General features: G+C 41.3%; 1 protein-coding gene across 2 annotated transcripts in view; it reads left to right on the top strand.

Annotated features, from left to right (window-relative positions):
- Nucleotides 1–254: 254 nt before the first annotated feature.
- The window catches only part of LOC139380796 (ubiquitin-conjugating enzyme E2 E3), a 55555-nt gene continuing 31247 nt past the window's right edge, over nt 255–24562 (top strand). The window contains exons 1-3 of one of the 2 annotated variants that reach the window (XM_071123826.1): nt 255–382; nt 1572–1791; nt 3158–3208. In XM_071123826.1, coding sequence (XP_070979927.1) covers nt 1583–1791; nt 3158–3208 — 260 coding nt within the window. In that variant the 5' untranslated portion in view covers nt 255–382; nt 1572–1582. Of the gene's footprint in view, nt 577–1571; nt 1792–3157; nt 3209–24562 lie in introns of both variants that reach the window. The other variant, XM_071123827.1, reaches the window with a different exon arrangement.

Here is a 24562-nt window from a genome sequence, read left to right as displayed (position 1 = left end):
TTGTTCCAACCTGTGTTATGTAATTCCCCTCTGCTGTTTAGAATCTCCAAAACAACAATAGTCCTACATGTGCTCCCTTACTCAAACGAATATCAGAGGACTGCAAGAAGTGACAGCCAGTTGATTTCGTGCCGTTTGCTCCATGACCATCATTTGGAAGCGAGAGTGAAAACGAACCCCTTGACTCAATGGACCCAAAGCAACGATTGACTCACTCGCTATCCAGCGCCACCTGGATTCCAAGCCAGTACTGCAGCATCTCCTTTCCTTCCGATTCTCCAATGTCCACAGCTTGGCCGGAGCTTGTCGTCTTCCCGGCTCCATTTCCACCGGATTTTTAACGCTCCTACCCGTCTCAGATCAAGACGAGACCACGCCAAAGGTAAAGAAGAAGCTCCAATGATCCGGGAGAGTCTAGGTTAGGCGGAGAAAGATCGTCCTTATTTGGTGTTTTCAGCGCTGTCGTGTTAGAGGGAGCTTGCTCGGAACTGACTTCATGCATCAGTTGGTACACCATGCTGATACTGGAGTGTCTCCTACCATAACAAACCTCTCCGTTCTACAAAGGATTCTAAGGTCGGATTCGAACCATTTATCGTTCCTTATAATGCGTCAAATGACTTATAATCAATATGCTCATATTCGTCGGGTATATACGATTAATGCTCTCCTAAAGTGAGAGAAACATGCTGTGTTTTATTTAGCTCGCCTGCATGCCTTGCGAGCCCCCCTTACTGCAAATAGGTGCAATTATGTTTTCCCTGCAGCTCTTCATTCGCATTCTCCCAACCAATATTCGTGCGCTGGTGACTGTATGCTGTTTGAGTGTTCTGTGTTGTTTTCCCCTATTGCTTGGCTTTTGACAGAGAAAGCCTTCGGGAATCTCACCACAAAACGAAGGTAGCCTAGTAACGTTAGTCAGTAGTCACAATGACTGAATCCGAGCCTGCTTTTATTAACGACAAGGCTACAAATGAGCTGCGATAATGTAGCCTAACAATATTTGCACTCGTGTTACGGTTCTGTGGGGGGGATTATTCAAAGCCAATTGGACCGAGCTAATGGAATGATTTGGTGCTCCTTATCTAACCATCTAGCTTGCTATAGGCGTGTGGTGTGACCATTATGGAAACATCGTGAACATCGTTTGTCCTTCAAAATGACAGGAATTTTAATTAAGTACTCTAATGGATTTTATTTATAAATAGTCTATAGCTATTGTTTATAAACAACTTTTGATGAATAGACGGTAATGTTCAACATCCAACCATGTAAGTCGACAGCAGGACACAGAAATGAATACTAATGTAGGCTACGAACCAAAGACCAACCCACAAAGGGGTCTACCAGTCCAGAGAATTATGTAAAGTTGAGGTATGATAACCTACCTGTCTGATGAGCAGCATCTCTCTCTCTGTATGTATGTATCCCATTGATAGATCCAGTTAAAAAGTGTCTATCTTTTCTTCTTTATGGGGGGAAATATATGTCCAGTGAAAGGCTATATGTCTATAGATGCTAGCCTATATTGCATTGATCAGTTTGATAACTTTTCTGTCTTTCGTTTTTAGGGGGAATCAAAATGTCCAGTGAAAGACAGGGGCGGTCAGATGACGAGAGTCCAAGCACCAGCAGTGGTAGTTCTGATGCGGACCAGAGAGACCCGGCGGTGCCGGAGCCGGAGGAGGCGGAGGAGAGAAAACAACAGCCCCCCACACCTCCTCAGCAACAGAAGAAACCCACCAAATTATCCAGCAAGACTACCGCCAAGTTGTCCACTAGTGCTAAAAGGTAATGTCTTCATTATCATAATCACTGTATTCTTACAATCAGGGATACTGTAGTCTACAGGATCCTTCTGCTAAACTGAGTAGCCTAATGAATGATTTATGGTTCATTTATAATGCTTTAATCCTTTGAGACACAAAGGAGAGATATTTATTTTTGAATGATTATTGTTCCTGTGCCAAATAAGATTGTTAAAAACTAAAGACATGCAAGCACATTATCATAGTAATGCCTTTATTTGGTTAATTGGTCTATTGTCGCTGGATATGCATTGTTTGTCAAGTTAGGCTACAGGAGCAGAGCAGGACTTAATATTACTTGTTCACATCTAACTTAGCGTATCTGAGGATAAATTGTTTTGAGTTCACATACTTGTGATGGTTGAGTATTGTAAAATAGGTGTTTACACGCTCACAGTTGATGTCTTTCCTGTGTTGCAACCTGTGTTTGTTTGGTTGTAGAAAACTGTTTCTAAGTTTGGGGAGAAAATGGTCAAAAATATTTTTAGGACAAATGTCCTATTCCTCTTATTAGGCCTATGCAACTATATTTAGTGTTGGTAAGAGGAGAATGATCACTTTAACGTCCAACTAATACACATAAAGCAGTTGCATGCAATTTTATGTGAGCTTCAAAAAGAAACTGACTTGTCTACACGATAGTCTTAAAAAAATGTATCAAGTACTAACAGTAGATGAGAAAACAAATGTATTGAGTGGCAAGTATGTCAAAATCCTCCCCTTTTCTCCCTTACACACCGTTAATAATGCTTTAGTAACAGCACTCTACTCAGCTCTCTTTTTAAAGGCCCTGTCAAATATACCCAAGGTCCTCCCCCCTCCCTCTCCCTCTCTACCTCATTTGCATATAAGCTTTAAAAGAAAATATTTTGTGCTAAAAGTGACTGGAATGGGTGGATGAGCGGCGGGATGGTAGGTGAGGGGGCTAGCTTTGTGCTGGGGGTGAGAGGGTTGTGTTGGGGTAAACGGACAGGGAGTAACGAAGGAGAGAAAGTTTTGCTGTTCTGGGCTTCGGGTTCTGCCTGGGAGAACAAAGAGGAAGCAGCCATGTTAGCTGTGCTGAGCGGAGAGAGAGAGAGGGGGGGGGGGGCGTGCAGTTAGAGCATCGCTGGTAGAGGGCAGTGTAAATCTCTAGTCTCGAGCTGTAAACTCTCTTCTCTTCTCACAGCTTCTCTTTTCCTCTCTCATTTCTCTCTCTCTCTGACAGCAAAGACCACGATAGAAACAAGTCTGTTGACTTCAAAGTGTTTTTAGTGTGTGTATTGTTCATCCCTCCAGTGTGGTGCTGTACATTCTCCTCTCACAGCCCTCTTCTCACAGCTTCAGCACGTCTCATTTCTCTTCCACAGAATCCAGAAGGAGCTCGCTGAGATCACTCTAGATCCACCACCTAACTGCAGGTATGGCAAAGATTTCATATTCATTTATATTCTCAGTTTATGCTCTTTTTGTTGATAAGGCTTAAAGGTGTCAGCATGCTTCAGGTCGGCTGGTGCCTAGCCGAACTGTGCTAGTCGAACTGAAGGAGTGTGCTTGCATCCTCCCTTAAGAGACCTTCGCTTGAAAAACGATTCCTCTTCCTCAAAATAGTCATAATTAATCTAAGATAACACAAGAAAACTGTCATAAATGTTGCAGTTTCTGCCGAAGAGATCTTAGTCGTGCAATTTGACTAACTAAGATGTTTGGTGCAGTATTTTTCTATGAAAAAATTTGCATGAAAACAAGTCGTCCCCCTTTGAATGACAACAAAGACTTTATTGAAGAATTTCTACTGTTGACCAATCACCGAAGAAGGGGAGTGGACTTCGTCTCCGAACTTCGACTTGCCTTCAGAAAAAATGTTGTGTACCCGAACAGCCGTAAAAACCCTAGCCGAAGTCCAAAACGAATAAAAACGCCACAAAATGTAGTCATAATATATGCACAAACTCTGCCAAACTGTTTCGGTTGGGAAGCATGCAGACGCATTAATTAAGGCTGCAGCTTATGTGTTCCGCTGTCACACAAAACTGTTGCAGATATATTTTTTTACTTATTGTATTACTATTATAGTGTCGTAATAGGACATTTATATTATTTCAATGCTAGGCTTCAATGCAGAGACAGAGAGGAAAGTCTGGTGTGGTGCTTTTGATGTGTTAAATCATTTATGTTTAGCTATGGTCTTTGCACTGTCATGTTTTTAATAATGCAACAGATGCTGCATTTACGCAGACTGTCTTATATTCCATCTTTTGTAACGGGGTTGACATAGATATGTGTTTATAACGGAGTTGACATAGATATGTGTTTATAACGGAGTTGACATAGATATGTGTTTATAACGGAGTTGACATAGATATGTGTTTATAACGGAGTTGACATAGATATGTGTTTATAACGGAGTTGACATAGATATGTGTTTATAACGGAGTTGACATAGATATGTGTTTATAACGGAGTTGACATAGATATGTGTTTATATCGGAGTTGACATAGATATGTGTCTATATCGGAGTTGACATAGATATGTGTTTATATCGGAGTTGACATAGATATGTGTTTATATCGGAGTTGACATAGATATGTGTTTATATCCAGACTGTATCACAACCGGCTGTGATTGGGAGTCCCATAGGGTGGCGCACAATTGGCCCAGCGTCTTTAGGGTTTGGCCGTTGTAGGCCGTCATTGTAAATAAGAATTTGTTCTCAACTGACTTGCCTAGTTAAATAAAGGTTACATTTTTTTTTAAATGACAGAGTTGACATAGGTATGTGTTTTATAAAACAGATGTGATGCTGCAGATTCAGTGTAATTCTGTTTAATTAGTGAATGTATGGTTTTATGTTTTTGATGACCGCAGAGGAATTTGGCTTTATATTATTTTTACTGTTTATTTAACGAAACATGTTTTTGGGAGGTATTTTTTGTGGTCTGTTGGTAAAGATTCTTGAATGACATTTTGCCAGTCTTGAGTCTCCTGTAATTGAATAGCTGCCATGCAACCTGATAAACTTTACAATACTTTGCTTACTGGGAGGGGGGCAATCATTCTTTAATCAAACCAGTGTTGCACAGATACCGGCAGAGGGTATTTTCACAGTTTTTTTTATTGCATTTTAAATGTTTACAACCAAGGAGAAATTACACACAGTGACCAAATGATTTGGATTGCATTGAGTTTGAGTTATCCCTTCGAATATGTGTTTCATTCATGAAGTCGGTTAGCTCTAATGACTTTGACCCTGGCCCGGGATTTTCCTTCTAGGATTTATTCATGAAGCAGCACTATGACATATGGTCTTTGTTTTGTTCTCTAGACCCGGGGTTTAAAGGGGGGGTTTTGGCATTCTTTAGACTAGCCCCTTCACCCCTCTATTGGGCTGCAAACATTAATTATTTCCTGTTAAACAAACCTCACCGTGCCCAGTGACCCTTTGAAAGACCCTCTCTTAAGACGCCGTGTGATATGATTCATGTTGCAACAATATCACACTAAGATTCGACATGAATTCCTTTGACTCCACATTTGTGGTTTTAAATTGGAAGCAGCTAGTGTGTGGTGTCATAGACGTTGATGTAGTTTCTGCTACCTTTAGTCAAGAGCCATTTATCAGAAACTACTTTGCACAAACATTCTGTTGTCTAAAAAGCTGATGTTGCATGTATGCATCGGTTAAGTTAACCTTCGCCATGCAATACTTCCTTGCTAAGATGCAGCTCAGGTCACTGTATCCCTGTGAGGACGTGGATCATGGACCACTGATCAGCAAGATGTGGCTTAATGTCTGTGGGTGAATGTGTGCTCCTCCTCCGCTTCCTGTTGTGGTAATGCGGTATTGGTGAGCTCCAGCCCACACCGTGTGTCTTCTGAATAGAAAATCGGGGGATCGATATCGTGCCGCGGCACGACTAGGGGATTCCTGAGACAACGTTGATAATGGTCATTGACAATGCAGGGATTTGATGGCCTTTCATGGTCTGATCCTCTGCTCTGCGATGTGCACTCTCAGAGTAGAAGTGCTGATGTAGGATCAGTTTAGCCTTTCAGATCATTAGGGCTATCATAAAATGGACAGGGGGGCCCTGATCCTGTGCGTGTTCTCAGCAGAAGGAGATAATAACCCCACAATGCCTATATATCAGCTCCATCCCTGGCTCATGATTTCCCTTTCAATTAGTAGGACAGTCAGTCAGTCAGTCTGGTTGCATCCCAAATAGCAACCTATTCCTTATATAGTGCACTACATTTGAGGCTCTGGTCAAAAGTTGTTTACTGTATAGGGAATAGGGTGCCATTTGGGATGCAGACTCGGTCTCCGCAGTGCGTTGTTTACCTGGAGGCTGCCTGGGATGTTACATTAATTTGATGATAATGCATCACATTTCAGCAGCACTGCCTGGCCTGGACATATCATGGAAAAGAAAAAAGGTACCTGGATCTGGTTTCAGTTGTTTGACCTAGCCTAGTTCACTGTTGTCAGTTCGGTTGCATTATCAACTATCAAGTAACACACATGCACAGGTGCACACATACCCACACACACAAATCTGTCATTGTGCCCTTGAGCAAGGCACTTAACCCCAATCGCTCCATGCGCGCTGGACAATGGTGAACCTGGCCATGACCCCAGTCCCAAGCAGGTGTCTCAGGGGGAGTTGGGATTTGCAATGAAACACATATCCATTACACTCTTGTACAAGTGTCCACCCACAAGTGTGTAACTGGACAAATATAAGCACCCCCCCAAATTAAATGTTTATAATGACTAATCAAGCTCACCTGCAAGCTCACCTGCAATTTGACACTAAGAAATACAGACTTAATGGACTGAATGCCATTCTTAAACAGATTAATTCAAACATTGTCTGTGTTCTGCTAGTCCACATTGGCCAGTGACTCATTCCCTCTAGGAAAAATAAACATTTTATATTATATTGTATTAATCATTAACCCAAATACTTATTATACCTGATGGATGAGGGATATCCTGGTTTCTATGTCCCTGTTTATGCTGATAATATTGTATAGTAATGCAGACATACCGTATATTACCGTCCAATATCATCCAATATTTCCCCACTGAGAAACACTAATATTGCTTGTCAGACCACACATAAACATACATATTTATGATCAAAGGACATACAGTGAGCTCGAAAAGTATTGACAATTTATTACATTTTTGGGGCTCGGTACTCCAGCAAATGATACAATGACTATGGGATTGAAATGCAGACTGTTAGCTTTAATTTAAGGGTATTTTTATACATATCGGGTGAACTGTTTAGAAATTTCAGCACATTTTGTATATAGTCCCCCCATTTTAGGGGAACAAAAGTATTGGGACAAATTCACTTATATGTGTGTTAAAGTAGTAAAAATGTAAGTATTTGGTCCCATACCTATAGCATGCAATGACTACATCAAGCTTGTGACTCTACACATTTGTAGGATGTATTTGCTGTTTGTTTTGGTTGTGATCCAGATCATTTTGTGCCCAGTAGATATTAATGGTAAATAATCTATTGTGTCATTTTGGAGTTACTTTTATTGTAAAAAAGAATATAATATGTTTCTACATTAATGTGGATGGCCGATTAATTAGGGTCGATTTCAAGTTTTCATAACAATTGGTAATCAGCATTTTTGGACGCCGATTATGGCCGATTACATTGCATTCCACGAGGAAACTGCACGGCAGGCTGACCACCTGTTACACAAGGAGCCAAGGTAAGTTGCTAGCTAGCATTAAACTTATCTTATAAAAAACAATACATCTTCACATAATCACTAGTTAACTACACATGTAGCAGTAGCAGGCTCATAAGCATTCATTCAAACAGCACTTTCCTGCGTTTGCCAGCAGCTCTTCGCAATGCTTGAAGCACAGCACTGTTTATGACAACTCCCGAGATTAGGCTGGCAATCCTATAGTGCTTATAAGAACATTCAATAGTCAAAGGTATATGAAATACAAATGGTATAGAGAGAAATAGTCCTATAAATTCCTATAATAACTACAACCTAAAACTTCTTAACTGGGAATATTGAAGACTCAAAGGAACCACCAGCTTTCATATGTTCTCATGATCTGAGCAAGGAACTTAAACGTTAGCTTTTTTACATGGCACATATTGCACATTTACTTTCTTCTCCAACACTGTTTTGGCATTATTTAAACCAAATTGAACATGTTTCATTATTTATTTGAGACTAAATAGATTTTATTCATGTATAATATTAAGTTAAAATAAAAGTGTTATTTCAGTATTGTTGTAATGGTCATTATTACAAATATATATATACATGTATAAAAATCGTCCGATAAATCGGTATCAGCTTTTTTGGTCCTCCAATAATCGGTATCAGTATCGGAGCTGAAAAATCATAATCGGTTGACCTCTAGTCCACAATCAGCTCTTTTGGCGTACTGACGTTGAGGGAGAGGTTGTTGTCTTGGCACCACCCTGTAGGCTGTCTCATCGTCATCGTTGATCAGACCTGACATCGTCGTGTCGTTGGCAAACTTAATGATGGTGTTAGAACCATTTTATCTTTGGAGTGTTCTCCCTAGAACCCTCTATGAACGGTTCCACCAACCTTATTATCATTTAAAATGTAATTACATATAGCAAAAGACCTTTCTTTGAGGGACAGGTTATACCCTAACACAGGGGTGTTAGAAATCTCCTGGTTTACAGGTCACACCAGGCCTGCAAGTCACATAATGGTGGCTTGCAAAGTGCTGTGTAAATCCTATTGGAATCCAGCCAGTTACGATATCCAACAAATGGAATGTTTTAATCACCCGCAACCTGCATTCAGAAAGACTGCCACGGTAAGGAAAATTTTAATACTGAGACTACCTCAATCATCTAAACTGGAATAACCATCTCTTTAACGGGTGCAATAAATCCAATCATTAACAGTTGGATTAGTTTAGAAAACTCTATGTTATTTATCTTTGTGTAGCATAAAATGTATCATCCAGTCAAAATACATGCACAAATACAGATATTATAGTAAAACAAACAATAGAGAATGCTGGGAAATATGATATATGGTTCTATGTAGAAGGCTTCTTATCTTCCAAAGAATCATCAAAGAACCCTTTCTTCCAAAAACGGTTCTTAGGATGTTAAAGGTTCTAGGTAGAACCCGTTGCCTTACAAAGAACCTGTGTCTTCCAAAAAGCAGTTATTCTGATCAAAATGGTTCTTGGTAGAAACCTATCCCTCAGAAAAGAACCCTTTTGTAAAATGTTTTTCTAAGAGTGTAGGTATTACAAACTGGGTCAGGGAGAGGTTGAAAATGTCAGTGAAGACACTTGCCAGCTGGTCAGCGCATGCTCTGAGTACACGTCCTGGTAGTCTGTCTGTTAACCTGTTTAAAGGTTTTACTCACATCGGCTACAGAGAGCGTGATCACATAGTCGTCCGAAACAGCTGGTGCTCTCACACATCGTTCAGTGTTGCTTGCCTCGAAGTGAGCATAGAAGGCATTTAACTTGTCTAGGCTCGTGTCACTAGGCAGCTCGTGGCTGGGTTTTCCTTTGCAATCTGTGATAGTTTGCAAGCCCTGCCACACCTGACAAGAGTCAGAGCCGGCGTAGTAGGATTTGATCTTAGTCCTGTATTGACGCTTTGCCTGTTTGATGGTTCGTCAGAGGGCGTAGCAGGATTTTTTATAAGTGTCTGGATTAGTGTCCCTTTCCTTGAAAGTGGCAGCTCTAGCCTTTAGCTCAGTGCGGATATTGCCTTTAATCCGTTGCTTCTGGTTGTGATATGTATAACGGTCACTATGGGGATGACGTCGTCAATGCACTTATTAATGAAGCCGGGGATTGACGTGTTGAACTCCTCAATGCCATCGGATGAATAGCAAAACAGTCCTGTAGCTTTACATCCGCTTCATTGGACCACTTCCGAATTGAGTGTGTCACTGGTACACAGAAAAAAAATTGCTATCTAGAACCTAAATGGGTTCTTTGGCTATCCTCATAGGAGAACCCTTTGAAGAACCCCTTTTGGTTCCAAATATAACCCCTTTGGTTCCAGGTAGAACCCCTTCCCTAAAGGGTTCTACATAGAACCCCAAATAGTTCTATCTGGAGACAAAAAGGGTTCTACCAGGAACCAAAAAGGGTTATCCTATGGGGATAGCCGAATAACCCTTTGTTCTTAGAGTGTACTTCCTGTTTGAGTTTTTGCTTGTAAGCCGGAATCAGGAGGGTATAGTTATGGCCAGTTTTCCCAAATGGAGGGCGAGGGAGAGCTTTGTATGCGTCTCTTTGTGTGGAGTAAAGGTCATCTAGAGTTTGTTTCCCTCAAGTTGCACAGGTGACATGCTGGTAGAAATTAGGTAAAACCGATTTCAATTTTCCTGCATTAAAATCACTGGCCACTGGGAGTGCTACCTCTGATGAGCATGTTCTTGTCGGTTTATGGCCCTATTTAGTTTGTTGAGTGCAGTCTTAGTGAAAGCATCAGTTTGTGGTGGTAAGTACTAAAGCTACTAAAAATATAGATGTAAACTCTCTTGGTAAATAGTATGGTCTACAGCTTATCATGCAATATTCTAAGTTTGGCATTCAATACCTCGAGACTTCCTTAATATTAGAGATCGTGCACCAGCTGTTGTTAACAAAGATACATACACCCCCGCCCTTGAGTTTACAAGACGCTGCCGCTCTGTCCTCGTTCAGCCACGACTCCGTGAAGCATAATCTCGAACTGCGCTCATCTAGTTTGTTCTCCAATGATTGCACATTCGCCAATAGAACAGAGGGTAGAGGAGGTTTATTTACTCGCCTCCGTAGTGTCATCAGGCTGCCCCCATGTCGGCCTCTATATCTCAGTTTTTTCCTCCTCCGCGTGTCGTGGCTGGTCCCAGATGAGCAGTATGTCCGAGTCATTGAAGTAGAATTCTTCAACTAAATCGAGGTTAGTGATCGCTGTTCTGATGTCCAGAAGCTCTTTTCAGTCATAGGAAACAATGGCGGAAACATTATGTACAATAAAAGATCAGAAACACACACAACAGCAGAATTGGTCAGTAGCCCTTAAATTGTCCGATTTACATGTCAGCGCCACACTACTAATCAATACATTTGCAGAGAAAGAGAGAGAGGGGTGTTAGAGGAAGCAAGCGAGAGAGAGACAGAGAGAGAGAGAGAGAGAAGGAGGGAGGGGGAAGGGGAGAGAGAGGGGGGGGGACAGCATATTCAATCTCTTTTTTATGCATTGTTATCAGATTCCTCTTTATGAGTGAGGGAAGCCCAGAGTGTGAAAGTAGTGGTTTTGTGACTGTATTATGGTCGGTTGTTAACATTGCAATTTTGAATATAAAGATGTGTAGACATGTAGGCCAAGATGGAGGTGAAATAGGTTACTACACTACAGGGTTTATAATACAGTATTAAAGACACCTGCCTTTAAAAAGCAACCATCAACAGCACTAGAAAATGGATTGAACCATATATGTCTGCCCTGCATATCCAGTCAGGGCTCACTTGAAAAGAGGATGTCAATCTCAATATGACTTCCCTGGTATAATAAAGGATACATAGTAATTGAAATGATTTAGTTAAAGATACAATTGTGTGGTTCAAATTCCCAACTTTAGGTCCATGTATACGTTGGAGCTGTTCTTGTTGTTTGCTTGTCTTGTGTATTGATTGTTAATTCTGCATGGTGGGGTAGATTTCACCATCTGTCCATCCCTAGCTCTTCTTATTAGGAAGCAGCAGGTGGAATACATCAATCCTTTTCATCATCTGGTTTCCAGAGGGATACTGTTGAAGAATAATTTAGGGATATTATTCAAATTATGAAAAAGCCTACTCTTATTTATCCATGTTCCATTTATTTATTCATACAATCTAGTTTGTATGTAATTGATAAATGAGTTATATGATTGGTGATCTGCTTTGCATTTAGCCTACTGTAGTTCAGAAAGAGATCAGGGGAAGAAGCATTGTTAGTGTGTATGCTACGAGCTTAAAGAAAAAAAAGTTTCCAATGGGTTTCGCCATAGGACAGACGTTTTTGGTTCCAGGTAGAGCCCTTTTTCATTCCAGGTAGAACTATTTTAGGTTCCATGCACCTGGAACTGAAAGGGTTCTACCTGGAACCAAAAACTGTTCTTCAAAGGGTTCTCCTATGGGGACAACCAAAGAACCCTTTTAGATTCTAGATAGCAACTTTTTTTCAAAGTATATAGACCATAGTCAACCAGAGAAACTCATACCCCTCAACATAGACAAGTATTCTATTTCTCTTGTCATTATTACACCTAGATGAAGCAGTGCATTTAGAGTGGACTATGAAGAAATATGATGCTGCTACCATTGTCCTGTTCATCCAATATGATCCACCTCCAAGAAATGTTTAAAGAAAGCTCTAGGCTGGAGCTTGTCATTAAGGTTTGATGCCCATGTCTGATATGAATAAGAATTAGTTGATAGTCATGCTGCTGGCAGTTATCTGCCCTGTTACTTTCTCAGCTGTAGTGAGCGCCTTGGACATTCTACCCTGCATTACTGACCGGTCAGCCAGTGAAACATTGTTTCCATGTACATGTAAGCCACAGTACATGTAGGCCCCCTCCTCACTCCTTCACTCCACTCTACCCCCTTTCACTCCCCCCTTCACTCTCCTCCCTCCCCCCTTCACTCCTAAGACTGCTAAGAAGGTTATTCTGTCCTGTCATAACACTATACCTGTGATCTTGTGTGGTGTCGTGGGTTAAATTCCCGTTGGGATCGTACACACATGATAAAAATCGCATGCACTCGTCGTACTGTAAGTGGCTTTGAATAGAAACTAAGTGCCATGCGTTATTTAAGTTATAATGCCCGAGACGATGTTGAAGGCCGGCAGACCGTGCCAATATATCCTCCAAACACCGGCTTCGAGGGCATTATCACTTTTATACAACAGGTTACCAACATATTCAAATAATGATTTACATTCGGAAAGTATTCAGACCCCTTTACTTTCTCAACATTTTGTTAAATTACAGCCTTATTCTAAAATGGATGACATTTTTACATCAATCTACACACAATACCCCATAATGACGAAGAAAAAACAGAAAAAATTAAATAAAAATAAATTTACAGAAGTATTCAGACCCTTTACTCAGTACTATGTTGAAGCACCTTTGGCAGCTATTACAGCCTTGAGTTTTCTTGTTTATGAAGTTTTCTTGGGTATGACACTACAAGCTCACACCTGTATTTGGGGAGTTTCTCCTGTTCTTCTCTGCAGATCCTCTGAAGCTCTGTCAGCACAGCTATTTTCATGTCTCTCCAGAGATGATCTGGCTGGGCCACTTAAGGACATTCAGAGACTTGTCCTTAAGCCACTCCTGTGTCGTCTTTGCTGTGCGCTTAGGGTCGTTGTCCTGTTGGAAGGGGAACCTTTGCCCCAGTCTGAGGTTCTGAGCGCTCTGGAACAGGTTTTCATCAAGGATCTTTCTGTACTTTGCTCTGTTCATCTTTTTCTCTACCCTGACTAGTCTCCCAGTCCCTGCTGCTGAAAAATGTGGCGATGGCCACATCATAATGCTGCCACCACCATGCTTCACCGTTGGGATGTTGCCAGGTTTCCTCCAGACGTGTCACTTGGCATTCAGGCCAAAGAGTTCCATCTTGGTTTCATCAGACCAGAGAATCTTGTTCCTCATGGTCTGAGAGTCTTTTGGTGCCTTTTGGCAAACTCTAAGCTCTCGAGTGGCGCAGCGTTCTTAGGCACTGCATCTCAGTGCAAGCGGCGTCACTACAGTCCCTGGATCAAATCCAGGCTGTATCAAATCAAGCACAGTTGGCCCAGCGTCATCTGGGGTAGGCCATCATTGTAAATAAGAATGTGTTCTTTTAACTGACATGCGTATTTAAATATAGGTTAAAAAAAAAATTGGTTCAAAGCAGGCTGTTATGTTCCTTATACTGACGAGTGGCTTCCGTCTGGCCACTCTACCATAAAAGCCTGGTTGGTGGAGTGCTGCAGAGATGGTTATTCTTCTGGAAGGTTCTCCCATCTCCACAGAGGAACTCTGGAGCTCTGTCAAGAGTGACCATCGGGTTCTTAGTCACCTCCCTGACCAAATCAAATCAAATGCATTTATTTATATAGCCCTTCTTTTATCAGCTGATATTTCAAAGTGCTGTACAGAAACCCAGCCTAAAACCCCAAACAGCAAGCAATGCAGGTGTAGAAGCACCAAGGCTCTTCCACCAAGATGTATCAGTTTGACCGTGCGGACAGCTCTAGGAAGAGTATTGGTGGTTCCAAACTTCTTCCATTTAAGAATGATGGAGGCCACAGTGTTCTTGGGGACCTTCAATGCTGCAGAGATTTTTTGGTACCATTCCTCAGATCTGTGCCTCAACACAATCCTGTTTCGGAGCTCTACATACAATTCCTTCGACCTCATGGCTTGATTTCATGCACTGTCAACTTTGGGAACTTATACAGGTGTGTGCCTTCCCAAATGATGTCCAATCAATTGATCTTACCTATCAAGTTGTAGAAACATCTAAAGGATGATCAATGGAAACAGGATGCACCTGAGCTCAATGTCGAGTCTCATAGCAAAGGGTGTGAATAGTTATGTAAATAAGGTATTTCTGTTTTGCAAAAAAAAAAAAATCTGTTCTCGCTTTGTCATTATGGGGTATTTTGTGTAGATTGATGAGGAAAATTGTTTATTTAATCCTTTTTGGAAAAGGCTGTAACGTAACAAAATGTGGAAAAAGTCTAGGGGTCTGAATACTTTCTGAATGCACTGTATTTTAATTAAAACGTTATTTAGATGAATTTATTCATACTATTTCATCCTTCCACAAGATATAGTCCAGACAGAAATCTAGGGTTGCTACCCAAGCTGGCTGGTCGTTCATTCTATCGGTTCGTTTGCCAGAGACGCGACCCAGTAATTCAGTCTTTTTGTTCTGTATCTATAGATGAGACCCAGTTGTTTGTTGTAAATGTTTCATTGCCATACTGGCTTGTAACGTTTTTATCTCTTGCTTGCTAGTTTGCCAACTACGGCTAACTTAGTCATGTCAAACAGCGCATTTGCATTGCGCATTTGCGTTTGTTTAAGCTGTTTTCTAGTGACATTCATTTGGACACAGCTAACACAATCACTTCAAACCGAAGCTGGAAAGATTGCAAACTAGCTGCATTTTGTTTTTGTTTTGCCTGTTTTCTATTGATAGTTCTTTGTTTATATCCCAACTCCCGACACATGCATTACTATGGGACAGCTGGAGTTCGAATTTGAATATTGAAACAATGTTGCAAATGTCGGAGAGACAGACAGCAAGTTAATACAAATCTCTGCTGTTGAAAACTAAATGTTAGTCTAAAAGAAATGTAAGAATGTCTAGATGCTTTTTATAGTGGAGATCAAGAGTATACATTGACTGGCTGGGTTGACGAGACAGTGGATTGCGCAGTCAGATGGAACAGAGTAAATAGGCATTTTATCGTCATAGATTTAGCCCGTGGTAACTTGTGGAATAGACACCGGCTGGAATGCGGATTTAACTAATCAGCATTCAGGATTAGATCCACCCGTTGTATAAAAGTGTATTATTATCTGACAGTACCTGCAGTCTTTTCCGAAGGTAAAACTGCTGTCTACTCCAGTCCTGGCTCTTCCTCTCTGTAGTCTTTCTAACTTCCTTCTGTGCTGGCTGCCTTTCAAACACACATTTACTCCTGAGATGACATACAAGTATTTATCTGGCTGAGCCTACCCTGTCAGAGTCCCACTGGGGTTTGTTTTGGCAGAAAATGACCCAACAGACACCACCCTACACGCACATACAGTTCACACACACTCCCTGTCCCCTGTGCCCCATCAGTCTGCCCCTTCCCACACCTCTATATAGGAAACAACAGGCGCCAAACCGCTATTGATCTGTTATCAGTCGGAGATGCATGAACAGTTTCCCAGTTTCCCCACCTCCCTTGTCCATTCTCACACACTTGATGTGTTATTGAAATGTGCTGTGTTGTGTTTGTTGCCTCTGTTCTGAGTGATTCATTCAGTGTATTAAGATCACCTGTGTGGAGCCTTGCCATGCTTCTGATTAATGCATTCGGTCGTTTGTGAATTAATTACACTTAGCTTGTCTCACAGGGGGACGAGGGTGTTTTAGATTACAGTCTGACCTTCTGGTCCTAGTCTTTCAAAAGTGGTCTATTTATCCAGATTTCGGCTATCCGATAGGATTAAATGCATAGAAATATAATGAATTGAATGGGAGTCCCTATTCAAGTCAATGATTCGTCCATTCTATTAATTCTATTTATACGCATTTAATCCTATTCAAAAGACGATGTCTGAATAACTTTTGAAAAACTGAGCCCCGGAGAATGTCCTGTAATCTGGGCCTGACTAAAAGCTGCATCCTGCGGATCCACTTGCACACTCCCTCTCATGGATTTATCAACAGTGGAAACCCATTATAATTAAGTCATTTAGCAGATGCTCTTATCCAGAGAAACTAGGACTAAGTGCCTTGGTCAAGGGCACATCTGCAGCTTTTTCAACTTGTCAGCTCAGGGATTCAAACCAGCAACCTTTCAGTTACTGACCCAATGCTCTTAACCGCTAGGCTACACCAATCCACATTATTTAGCTCACCACTTAGTGCAGCAACCTCTCCTCTCCTGTTAATGTTACTGCATTACAACAACTTGTTTTATAGGCTTACAAAAAGACTAGAGTGTCTAACCTGTGAATAATATGAAAGAATGATTCCTGATTGCTGTTTGGGGAATGGAATATGAAAGCCTGGGTTTTTATAAAAGGCAGCCAAGAGAGATTCTAACTACTTAGAGAGGGTTCTGTGCCTTGGATGTTATGTGAAGCCAGTCCTGCTTCAATTCCTCCAGATATGGTAAATGTAGATAATGATTCTTTATCTCTGTGTCATGCTTGTCCTCCCCCGCCCTTAAATCCGGTTTCCACTAGATTCCACAGCCACAAAGTCAAAATTGGCTAAATCGTAAATCAGAAATTAGCTTTTTGGTTTTAATTTAAGGTTTATGGTGGGCATAGGGTTAGCAGTGTTGTTAAGGTTCGAGTTAAGGTTAGGGTTAGGTTTATTGTAGAAATAAAAGGGGTTTAGACATAATTTTGACTTTGTGTCTGTGGCCTTAGGGCCTCTTTACACTACACTACAAACTAGGTCCAGGAGAGATACGTGTGTAATGTAAAGGCTGCATTCTTCGGTTTGGCTGGCTAGGTGAACCCAATGAGTGTGCTCGCATACTCCCTTAAAAGACCTTCGCTTGAAAAACAAGAAAAGGTGCCAATAGTGTGTCTGTTTTGAGACACCGTAGCCAGTATACACTTCCTCAAAGTAGTCAGAATAAATCTAAGATAACTCAAGAAATGTGTCATTCATTTTGACGGTTTTGCTGGGGAGATCTTAGTCACACAATTTTACATCTAAGTTTGGTGTAATATTTCTCAAGTAAAACAATGTGCATGAAAACGAGCCGTCTCTTGTTGAATGACAACAAACACTTCAAGAATCCCTACTGTTGACCAATGACTGTTATTTGTGTGCGCGAACCGATGAAAAATAGTTGCGTAAAACGAAAAAGAAAATCTCTAATTGCCGTTATAATATATGCACGAAGCATGCGGCCATCTTAAAGAGACAGATCTAGATTTAAATCTAGATTTAAGAGATATCTCCCCGCCTAACTCCGGAGGTAGTGTGGGAGACATCTACAACCCTCTGAGTGGTATAATGTAAAGACAATGGCTCTCCCACACCACATGTCCCTGCAAGAATGACCTTAATTAACTTAACTTAATACCAGTAATTTGCCAAATTTAAAATGAAAGGCTTTAAAAATATATCAACATATTTCCTTGTCCCATAGTTTTCTAAAATCAAGTAACATTTTATTGGTCACAGACACATATTTAACAGATATTATTGCGGGTGTAGCAAAATGCTTGTGTTCCTAGCTCCAAAAGTCCAGTAGTGTCAAAAAATGATTCACAACAATACACACAAATCTAAAAGTAAAATAATGGAATTCAGAAATATATAAATATTAGATTGAGCGGTGTTGGAGTGGCATTGACTAAAATACAGTAGAATAGAATACAGTATATACATATGAGATGAGTAAAGCAGTATGTAAACATTATTAAAGTGACTATTGTTCCATTATTAAAGTGGCCAGTGAATCGAAGTCTATGTATATGGGGCAGCAGCCTCTTAAGGTGCAGGGTTGTGTAACCGGGTGGAAGCCAGCTAGTGATCTTCTCAGTCTAGAGACTCCTTGTGGCAAGCCGGGCGCCTGCAAGCTGACGGTGGTCGCCAGCTGAACGGTGTTTCCATTGGTAAGGCTGGCTTCCGGGTTAAGCGAGCAGTGTGTCAAGAAGCAGTGCGGCTTGGCGGGGTTGTGTTTCAGAGTACTCATAGCTCTCGACTCTCCTGAGTCCGTAGGGGAGTTGCAGCGATGGAACAAGACTGTAACTACCAATTGGATATCATAAAATTGGAGAGAAAAGGGGTTAAAAGTTAAACAAACAAAAAAATTATAAGATAAGAAGCTCCTGTATAGCTGGAATTGCTATCTTATTTAGTTTTTCTATATACTATGGTATTTACGGTATTCCAATAGCTGCACTCAAACATGAAGCAGGAATGTGGCTTTAGCTACACCATATCCAAGCCTAGTGTAAATAGAAAGTTGCAAATCTGATTTTGAAGAGATAGATCTCACTACACATATTTTACTAATGTAAATCCAACTTTAAATCCCAGGTATGTCACAATGTCATAATGTAATGTGCTAGGCTGCTGGCTCCTTGCTCTGTCTAAATCCAATGTCTCAGGAGTGGGCTCTGGGCTGACTGTCCCTGGCTGTTCCTCACCCTTCCCCCTCTACAGTGTCTCCTGAGTGGGCTGGCTGTCCCAGTATGATCCCCTCCCCCCTTCTATGCTCAGAGCCCATCACTCAGGCCTGATAACACAGAGAACAGAAACCTTTTCATGCCACGGCCGTTTGGCCTAGACCTCAGATAACACACACACAAACAAACGAATGCACACATGTAGCATGAGATAACAATATGTAGCCTGAGATAACAACATGTAGCATGAGATAACAATATGTAGCATGAGATAACAACATGTAGCATGAGATAACAACATGTAGCATGAGATACAGTACCCCCTCATGTCACAATGCTACTAGGTGAGGGATCGGAAGAATAAAGGTCTCATTTCTTTGTGATCGCTGTTATTTTTTCCCGCCTCCAGCTATTTTTGGCTTTGTGTCTTTTTCATTCAAGGACAAGCCAGGATTCTTGTCCAGCAAGATATTGTTTTCCTTTTGCAATCGCTCTCCTCCTTCTCTGCTGATTTCATGGAGACCTAACCTCGTTAGTCTATTCGTTTTGGGTTAAAGGCCAGGCCACTCAGCATACAACTGTTCTGTTGCTGAGTTGTGGGTGGTTCACTTTTCCACTTTTGAGTGTTTTTCCTTTGCAATCATGGTCCGTATTCACACAGAGTGCTAGCTAGGAATGCTGATCCAGGATACAGTTTTTCATTTTAGATCATAATGAATAAGATTATATAGACGGGTAGAACCTGATCCCAGATCAGCATTCCTACTCTGAGACGCTTTATAGGGAATAAGGTGATATTTAGAACGCAGATCTAGCACCTTACTGTAACACTGAGAGCACAAGGCCACACCACTCAGTTTCACACCAGCCGCGGCCCGGGTAGTGGTGACAATAGAAAGCCAAGGGTCCCAGAGAGGGAGTCTCATCTCATTACATCTCCGGGACAAAAGAGACCAGACCCTACAGACCCATAGGCCAGCTGCCCTTCTCCTCAACACACACACATACACACACACACAAAGGGAAGACCAGCTACACAACACGCTAGTCCAATTGGGCTAACCGTTTTTTTTTACTGCCTGGCTCCCTTTGAATCAGACAAAAGAGCTCATCCTGTTTTCAAAGTGGCCTATCAACGAGCCGCTCTCCACATCAGGCACTTGTTGTTGTCAGTGAAGCCTGCCCGTTTCCTACATTAGCATTTCTCTTTTCCTCCTCCAAGCCTCCATGCTGAGTCCCAAATAGCAGCCTATTCCCTATGTAGTGCACTACTTTGGACCAGGACCCATAGATTGTGTGATGATTCACTATATAGGGACTAGGGTGCCATTTGGAACGTAGTCTCCTCTCTGCCCCTGGCCCGGCTGATGCTGAGCTAGCTGAATCTAATCACGGAGCCCCAGTAGGGAAGCCGGCCTGTGGGCCGCGTCTGTCTCATCACTGTGTACCTGTCAATAGACCTGGGATGTGGTGGTGTTGTTGTGCATCATCACCAGTAGTTTGTCTTGTATGACATGCTCACTGTGCACTATGCTCATCCAACCTAGAGACATTCTGTTTATCTGTAATTCCTATTGTTTGACAACGCTGGTTTGGATACTCGCTCCCTCTCCTTGTTTTCATGATGTGTATTTTCTGTGTGCTGTTTCCCTGTGAAGAATTCATGGCACATGATTGTACCAATATCTTATGAGTTAGAAGACTGTCTCACAGAACAGCATCACAGGGACACGACAGATACAGTACCTTGTCCAGACTATTCCGTTCATGTTTTTGTGTCTATTTTCTATGAAGAATATAGCCAGGTTTGAATCATGTTGAAAATGACTTAGAAACAGCAATGTTATGGCATGTTTACTGATTAAAAACGTGTTCATGGAGGTGTAACAAGTTCAAATTAATAGGTATCTTCTTAGATGTTCATGAACTTGATGAGGTCGAGAGGAGAGCAGAGCTGTTACAGGATACACAAGTGTGGGTTGTCCTCCACATTCATTGTTGAATGTGGATTTGAATTACGACTTTATAAACACAACACCACAAGAAACATTTCATTCGTGTCAACATCCGTGTCAGGCCTCAAACAGAACACTGTTTTGAAGTGCCCCTCTCTCGCTCTCTCTCTCTCTCTTTCTCTCTCTCTTTTTGTATCATAGCAGGATGAAGTGAATAGGGCTGCTCTCTTTCATGGCTGCCTGCCTTGTCATAATCCACAATTAAAAGTCTTGGCAGATCTCTTAGCAACAAGTCTTAGCAGAGATAGTTCTTACACGCACACAAACACACACACACACAAGCACGCGCGAGTGCATACACACACACACTTGGGAAAACACAGTCAGGCACACACACACACACACACACACACACACACACACACACACACACACACACACACACACACACACACACACACACACACACACACACACACACACACACACACACACACACACAAAGGCAATAACTCATCAGTAGTGATTCATCTCTCAGTCAGTCTCTGCTCCTCCTCAGATCCCACCTCCTCAGTTCTCTCTTGGGACATACATTATAGAAGGGTTTCCTCCCACTCTGCCCAGAGTGGGTGAAAACACACTTTGGCGATGAAAATTCACTTCCTTATGTTATAAAATACATTTCACCAAGACAAATATGATCCTTCATGTTCTGAATCATTCAGAGGGGTCTTTCTCAAACATACTATTGACATTATATCCAAAAAGGCAGATTTTGTAGCCTAATACATCCTATAATAAGCACTGAGCTCTGTTGACAGAGTGGTGCCGCTTCTCGCAGCGACTTTTGTGGATTTGACTTGTTGTGGTGGTCTCCTCCAAAGTTGTTTCCGCAGGATCGCAAAAAGGTCAATTAAATTCATTAAGTTCAGCTCAGGGCTCCTTTGACATTTCACAGAGGTACGCTTGTTTTTCGGATACATTTTAGAAAAATATCAGGAATTTTGCGTTAATATGGAAAGCGTATGCTAAACTATGAAAATACATGTCATGTCTCAAAATCGATATCCATCCTACCTCATTGCCAAGACAATGCAGGAGTGGCATTCGGGACAAGTCTCGGATTCGAGAAGAAAGATGACGAGTTCAACGGTGAGCCTGTCAGGTAACCTTAATTATCACACAGCATCCAACCTAGATGACGCAATGCTATTTTCACTTTTTGTCTCTGGCCTCCATTGATTTAGTAACCCTAATCTTGGCCATCCTACAAGGGTAAATACTCCAGTCAATTTCGAACGGATTGTTATGTTACTGCTGCTCTTTAATTATTTGTTACTTTTATTTCTTATTTTTATTTACGTATTTTTCTTAATTAAAACTGCATTGTTGGTTAAGGGGTTGTAAGTAAGCATCTACACCAGAAAAAAAGCATGTGACAAATAACATTTAATATGATTTGATTTGATCGAGACATGATGTTTGGACCATTGTTTTTCTTAGAGGAGTGTCTACACAAATTGGTCAAAATATGCATTTTTGATTGGACACCCTAATTATAGAGGCACTGCTTTTCTACTATTGGTCGACCTGGTTGTTATGGATTGTATTGTAGTGGTCTGATTTGATTGTGTGTTGCTTGGTTGGTCTATCTATTGTAGTAGTGGTGGTATGACAAATCTGAAATTGTGAATGGATTACTACCTCAGGGCTTTTCAAAATGGGGGTTCATGCTTGCTAAAAAGCATATATACTGTATACAGAGCATTGAGAAAGTATTCAGACCCCTTCCCTTTTTCCACATTTTGTTACGCTATAGCCTTATTCTAAAATGGATTAAATCAATAAAAATGCTCATCAATCTACACACAATGCCCCATAATGACAAAGTGAAAATAGTTTTTTTTTTTAAATATTAGCAAATGTATAAAACACAAAAATCTTATTTAAATAAATATCTTATTTACATAAATATTCAGACCCTTTGATATGAGACTCAAAATTGATGGTAGAGTGGCCAGACGGTAGCCAATCCTCAGTAAAAGGCACAGCCCGCTTGGAGTTTGCCAAAAGGCACCTACAGGTCTCTCAGACTTTGAGAAACAAGATTCTCTGGTCTGATGAAAACAAGATTAAACTATTTGGCCTGAATGCCTAGTGTCACATCTGGAGGAAACCTGGCACCATCCCTATAGTGAAGCTTGAGGGTGGCAGCATCATGCTGTGGGGATCTTTTTCAGCGGCAGGGACTGGGAGACTAGTCAGGATCTAAGGAAAAATGAACGGAGCAAAGTACAGCGACATCCTCAGACTTTGGCGAATGTTCACCTTCCAGGGACAACGACCCTAAGAACACAGCCAAGACAATGCAGGAGTGGCTCCGGGACAAGTCTCTGAATGTCCTTGAGTGGCCCAGCCAGATCCCAGAAAATATCTGTGCTGCGACGCTTCCCATCCAACCTGACAGAGCTTGAGAGGATCTGCAGAGAAGAATGGGAGCAACTCCCCAAATACAGGTGTGGCAAGCTTGTAGCGTCATACCCAAGAAGAATCGAGGCTGTAATCACTGCCAAAGGTGCATCAACAAAGTACTGAGTAAAGGGTGTGAATACTTATGTAAATGTGATATAAAAAAAATAAATGTAAACACTTTTTGCTTTGACATTATGGGGTATTGTGTGTAGATTCTCATATGCATACGTATATACTGTACTCTATATCATCGACTGTATCCTTATGTAATACATGTATCACTAGCCACTTTAAACTATGCCACTTTGTTTACATACTCATCTCATTTGTACATACTGTACTCGATACCATCTACTGTATCTTGCCTATGCTGCTCTGTACCATCACTCATTCATATATCCTTATGTACATATTCTTTATCCCCTTACACTGTGTACAAGACAGTAGTTTTGGAATTGTTAGTTAGATTACTTGTTATTACTGCATTGTCGGAACTAGAAGCACAAGCATTTCGCTACACTCGCATTAACATCTGCTAACCATGTGTATGTGACAAATAAAATTTGATTTGATTTGATTTGATTTGAGATTGATGAGGGGGGAAAAACAATTGAATCCATTTTAGAATAAGGCTGTAACGTAACAAAATGTGGAAAAAGTCAAGGGGTCTGAATACTATCCGAATGCACTGTATATGAAACCATGTTGTGCTTGTTGACCAGTGAGTGTATCTTTGTTTTTCTGGGCTGGCATGATGTTCTCAGCATAACTAGAAAAGGTCTAGAAGAGAATCTCTACTGTCATACATCACATGCATTGCTGTTCTCTTTATGCACTCAATACTCTCTGCCATTGCAGAGACCACATCCTGTTGTGTGTTTCGGAATAGCACCAGACAGTGTTGCTCGTTCACCATCTTTGAAGCTGGAAAGATCTGGGTTGTAGAGCACCTTCTGCTCTCACTGTAAGGTATTAGTGGTAATAGCAGAGACATATATTACACTCTTGTTTTGCAAGAATGACTATGCTTGAGGATTTCCCCTAAGGCAAGGTTCCCCAAATGATGGCCCGCGGGTGATTTTATTTGTCCCCCCAAGTTTTCTGATCTGTTTGGGCTTCTTGCGAAATGATTTGTAATTATGTTCCGGCCCGCCGACCATTCCAAGGGCATATGGAATCCCCACTCTAGACAGCTGGGTAAGAGGTGGGTAATTGAATAAACTACGGGCCCCGGTCAAAAGTAGTGCATGATGTAGGGAATAGAGTGCCATTTGGGACGCAGGCCTAGTCTTTCAGACCAGAAGCTTTGCTATATATCTGGATTTCTGCCCAACTGGCTGCTTTTTAAAAGCACTATCATGCAAATCTAAACAGTTGCAGATCCTGTCACACTGAACCACTGAACACATTTAATTCAAAGGCTTTAAGATTGATGAAAG

Source organism: Oncorhynchus clarkii, chromosome 22, assembly GCF_045791955.1.
Source record: "Oncorhynchus clarkii lewisi isolate Uvic-CL-2024 chromosome 22, UVic_Ocla_1.0, whole genome shotgun sequence".
NCBI classification, from domain to species: domain Eukaryota; kingdom Metazoa; phylum Chordata; class Actinopteri; order Salmoniformes; family Salmonidae; genus Oncorhynchus; species Oncorhynchus clarkii.
This window is presented reverse-complemented; position numbering and strand designations above follow the sequence as displayed.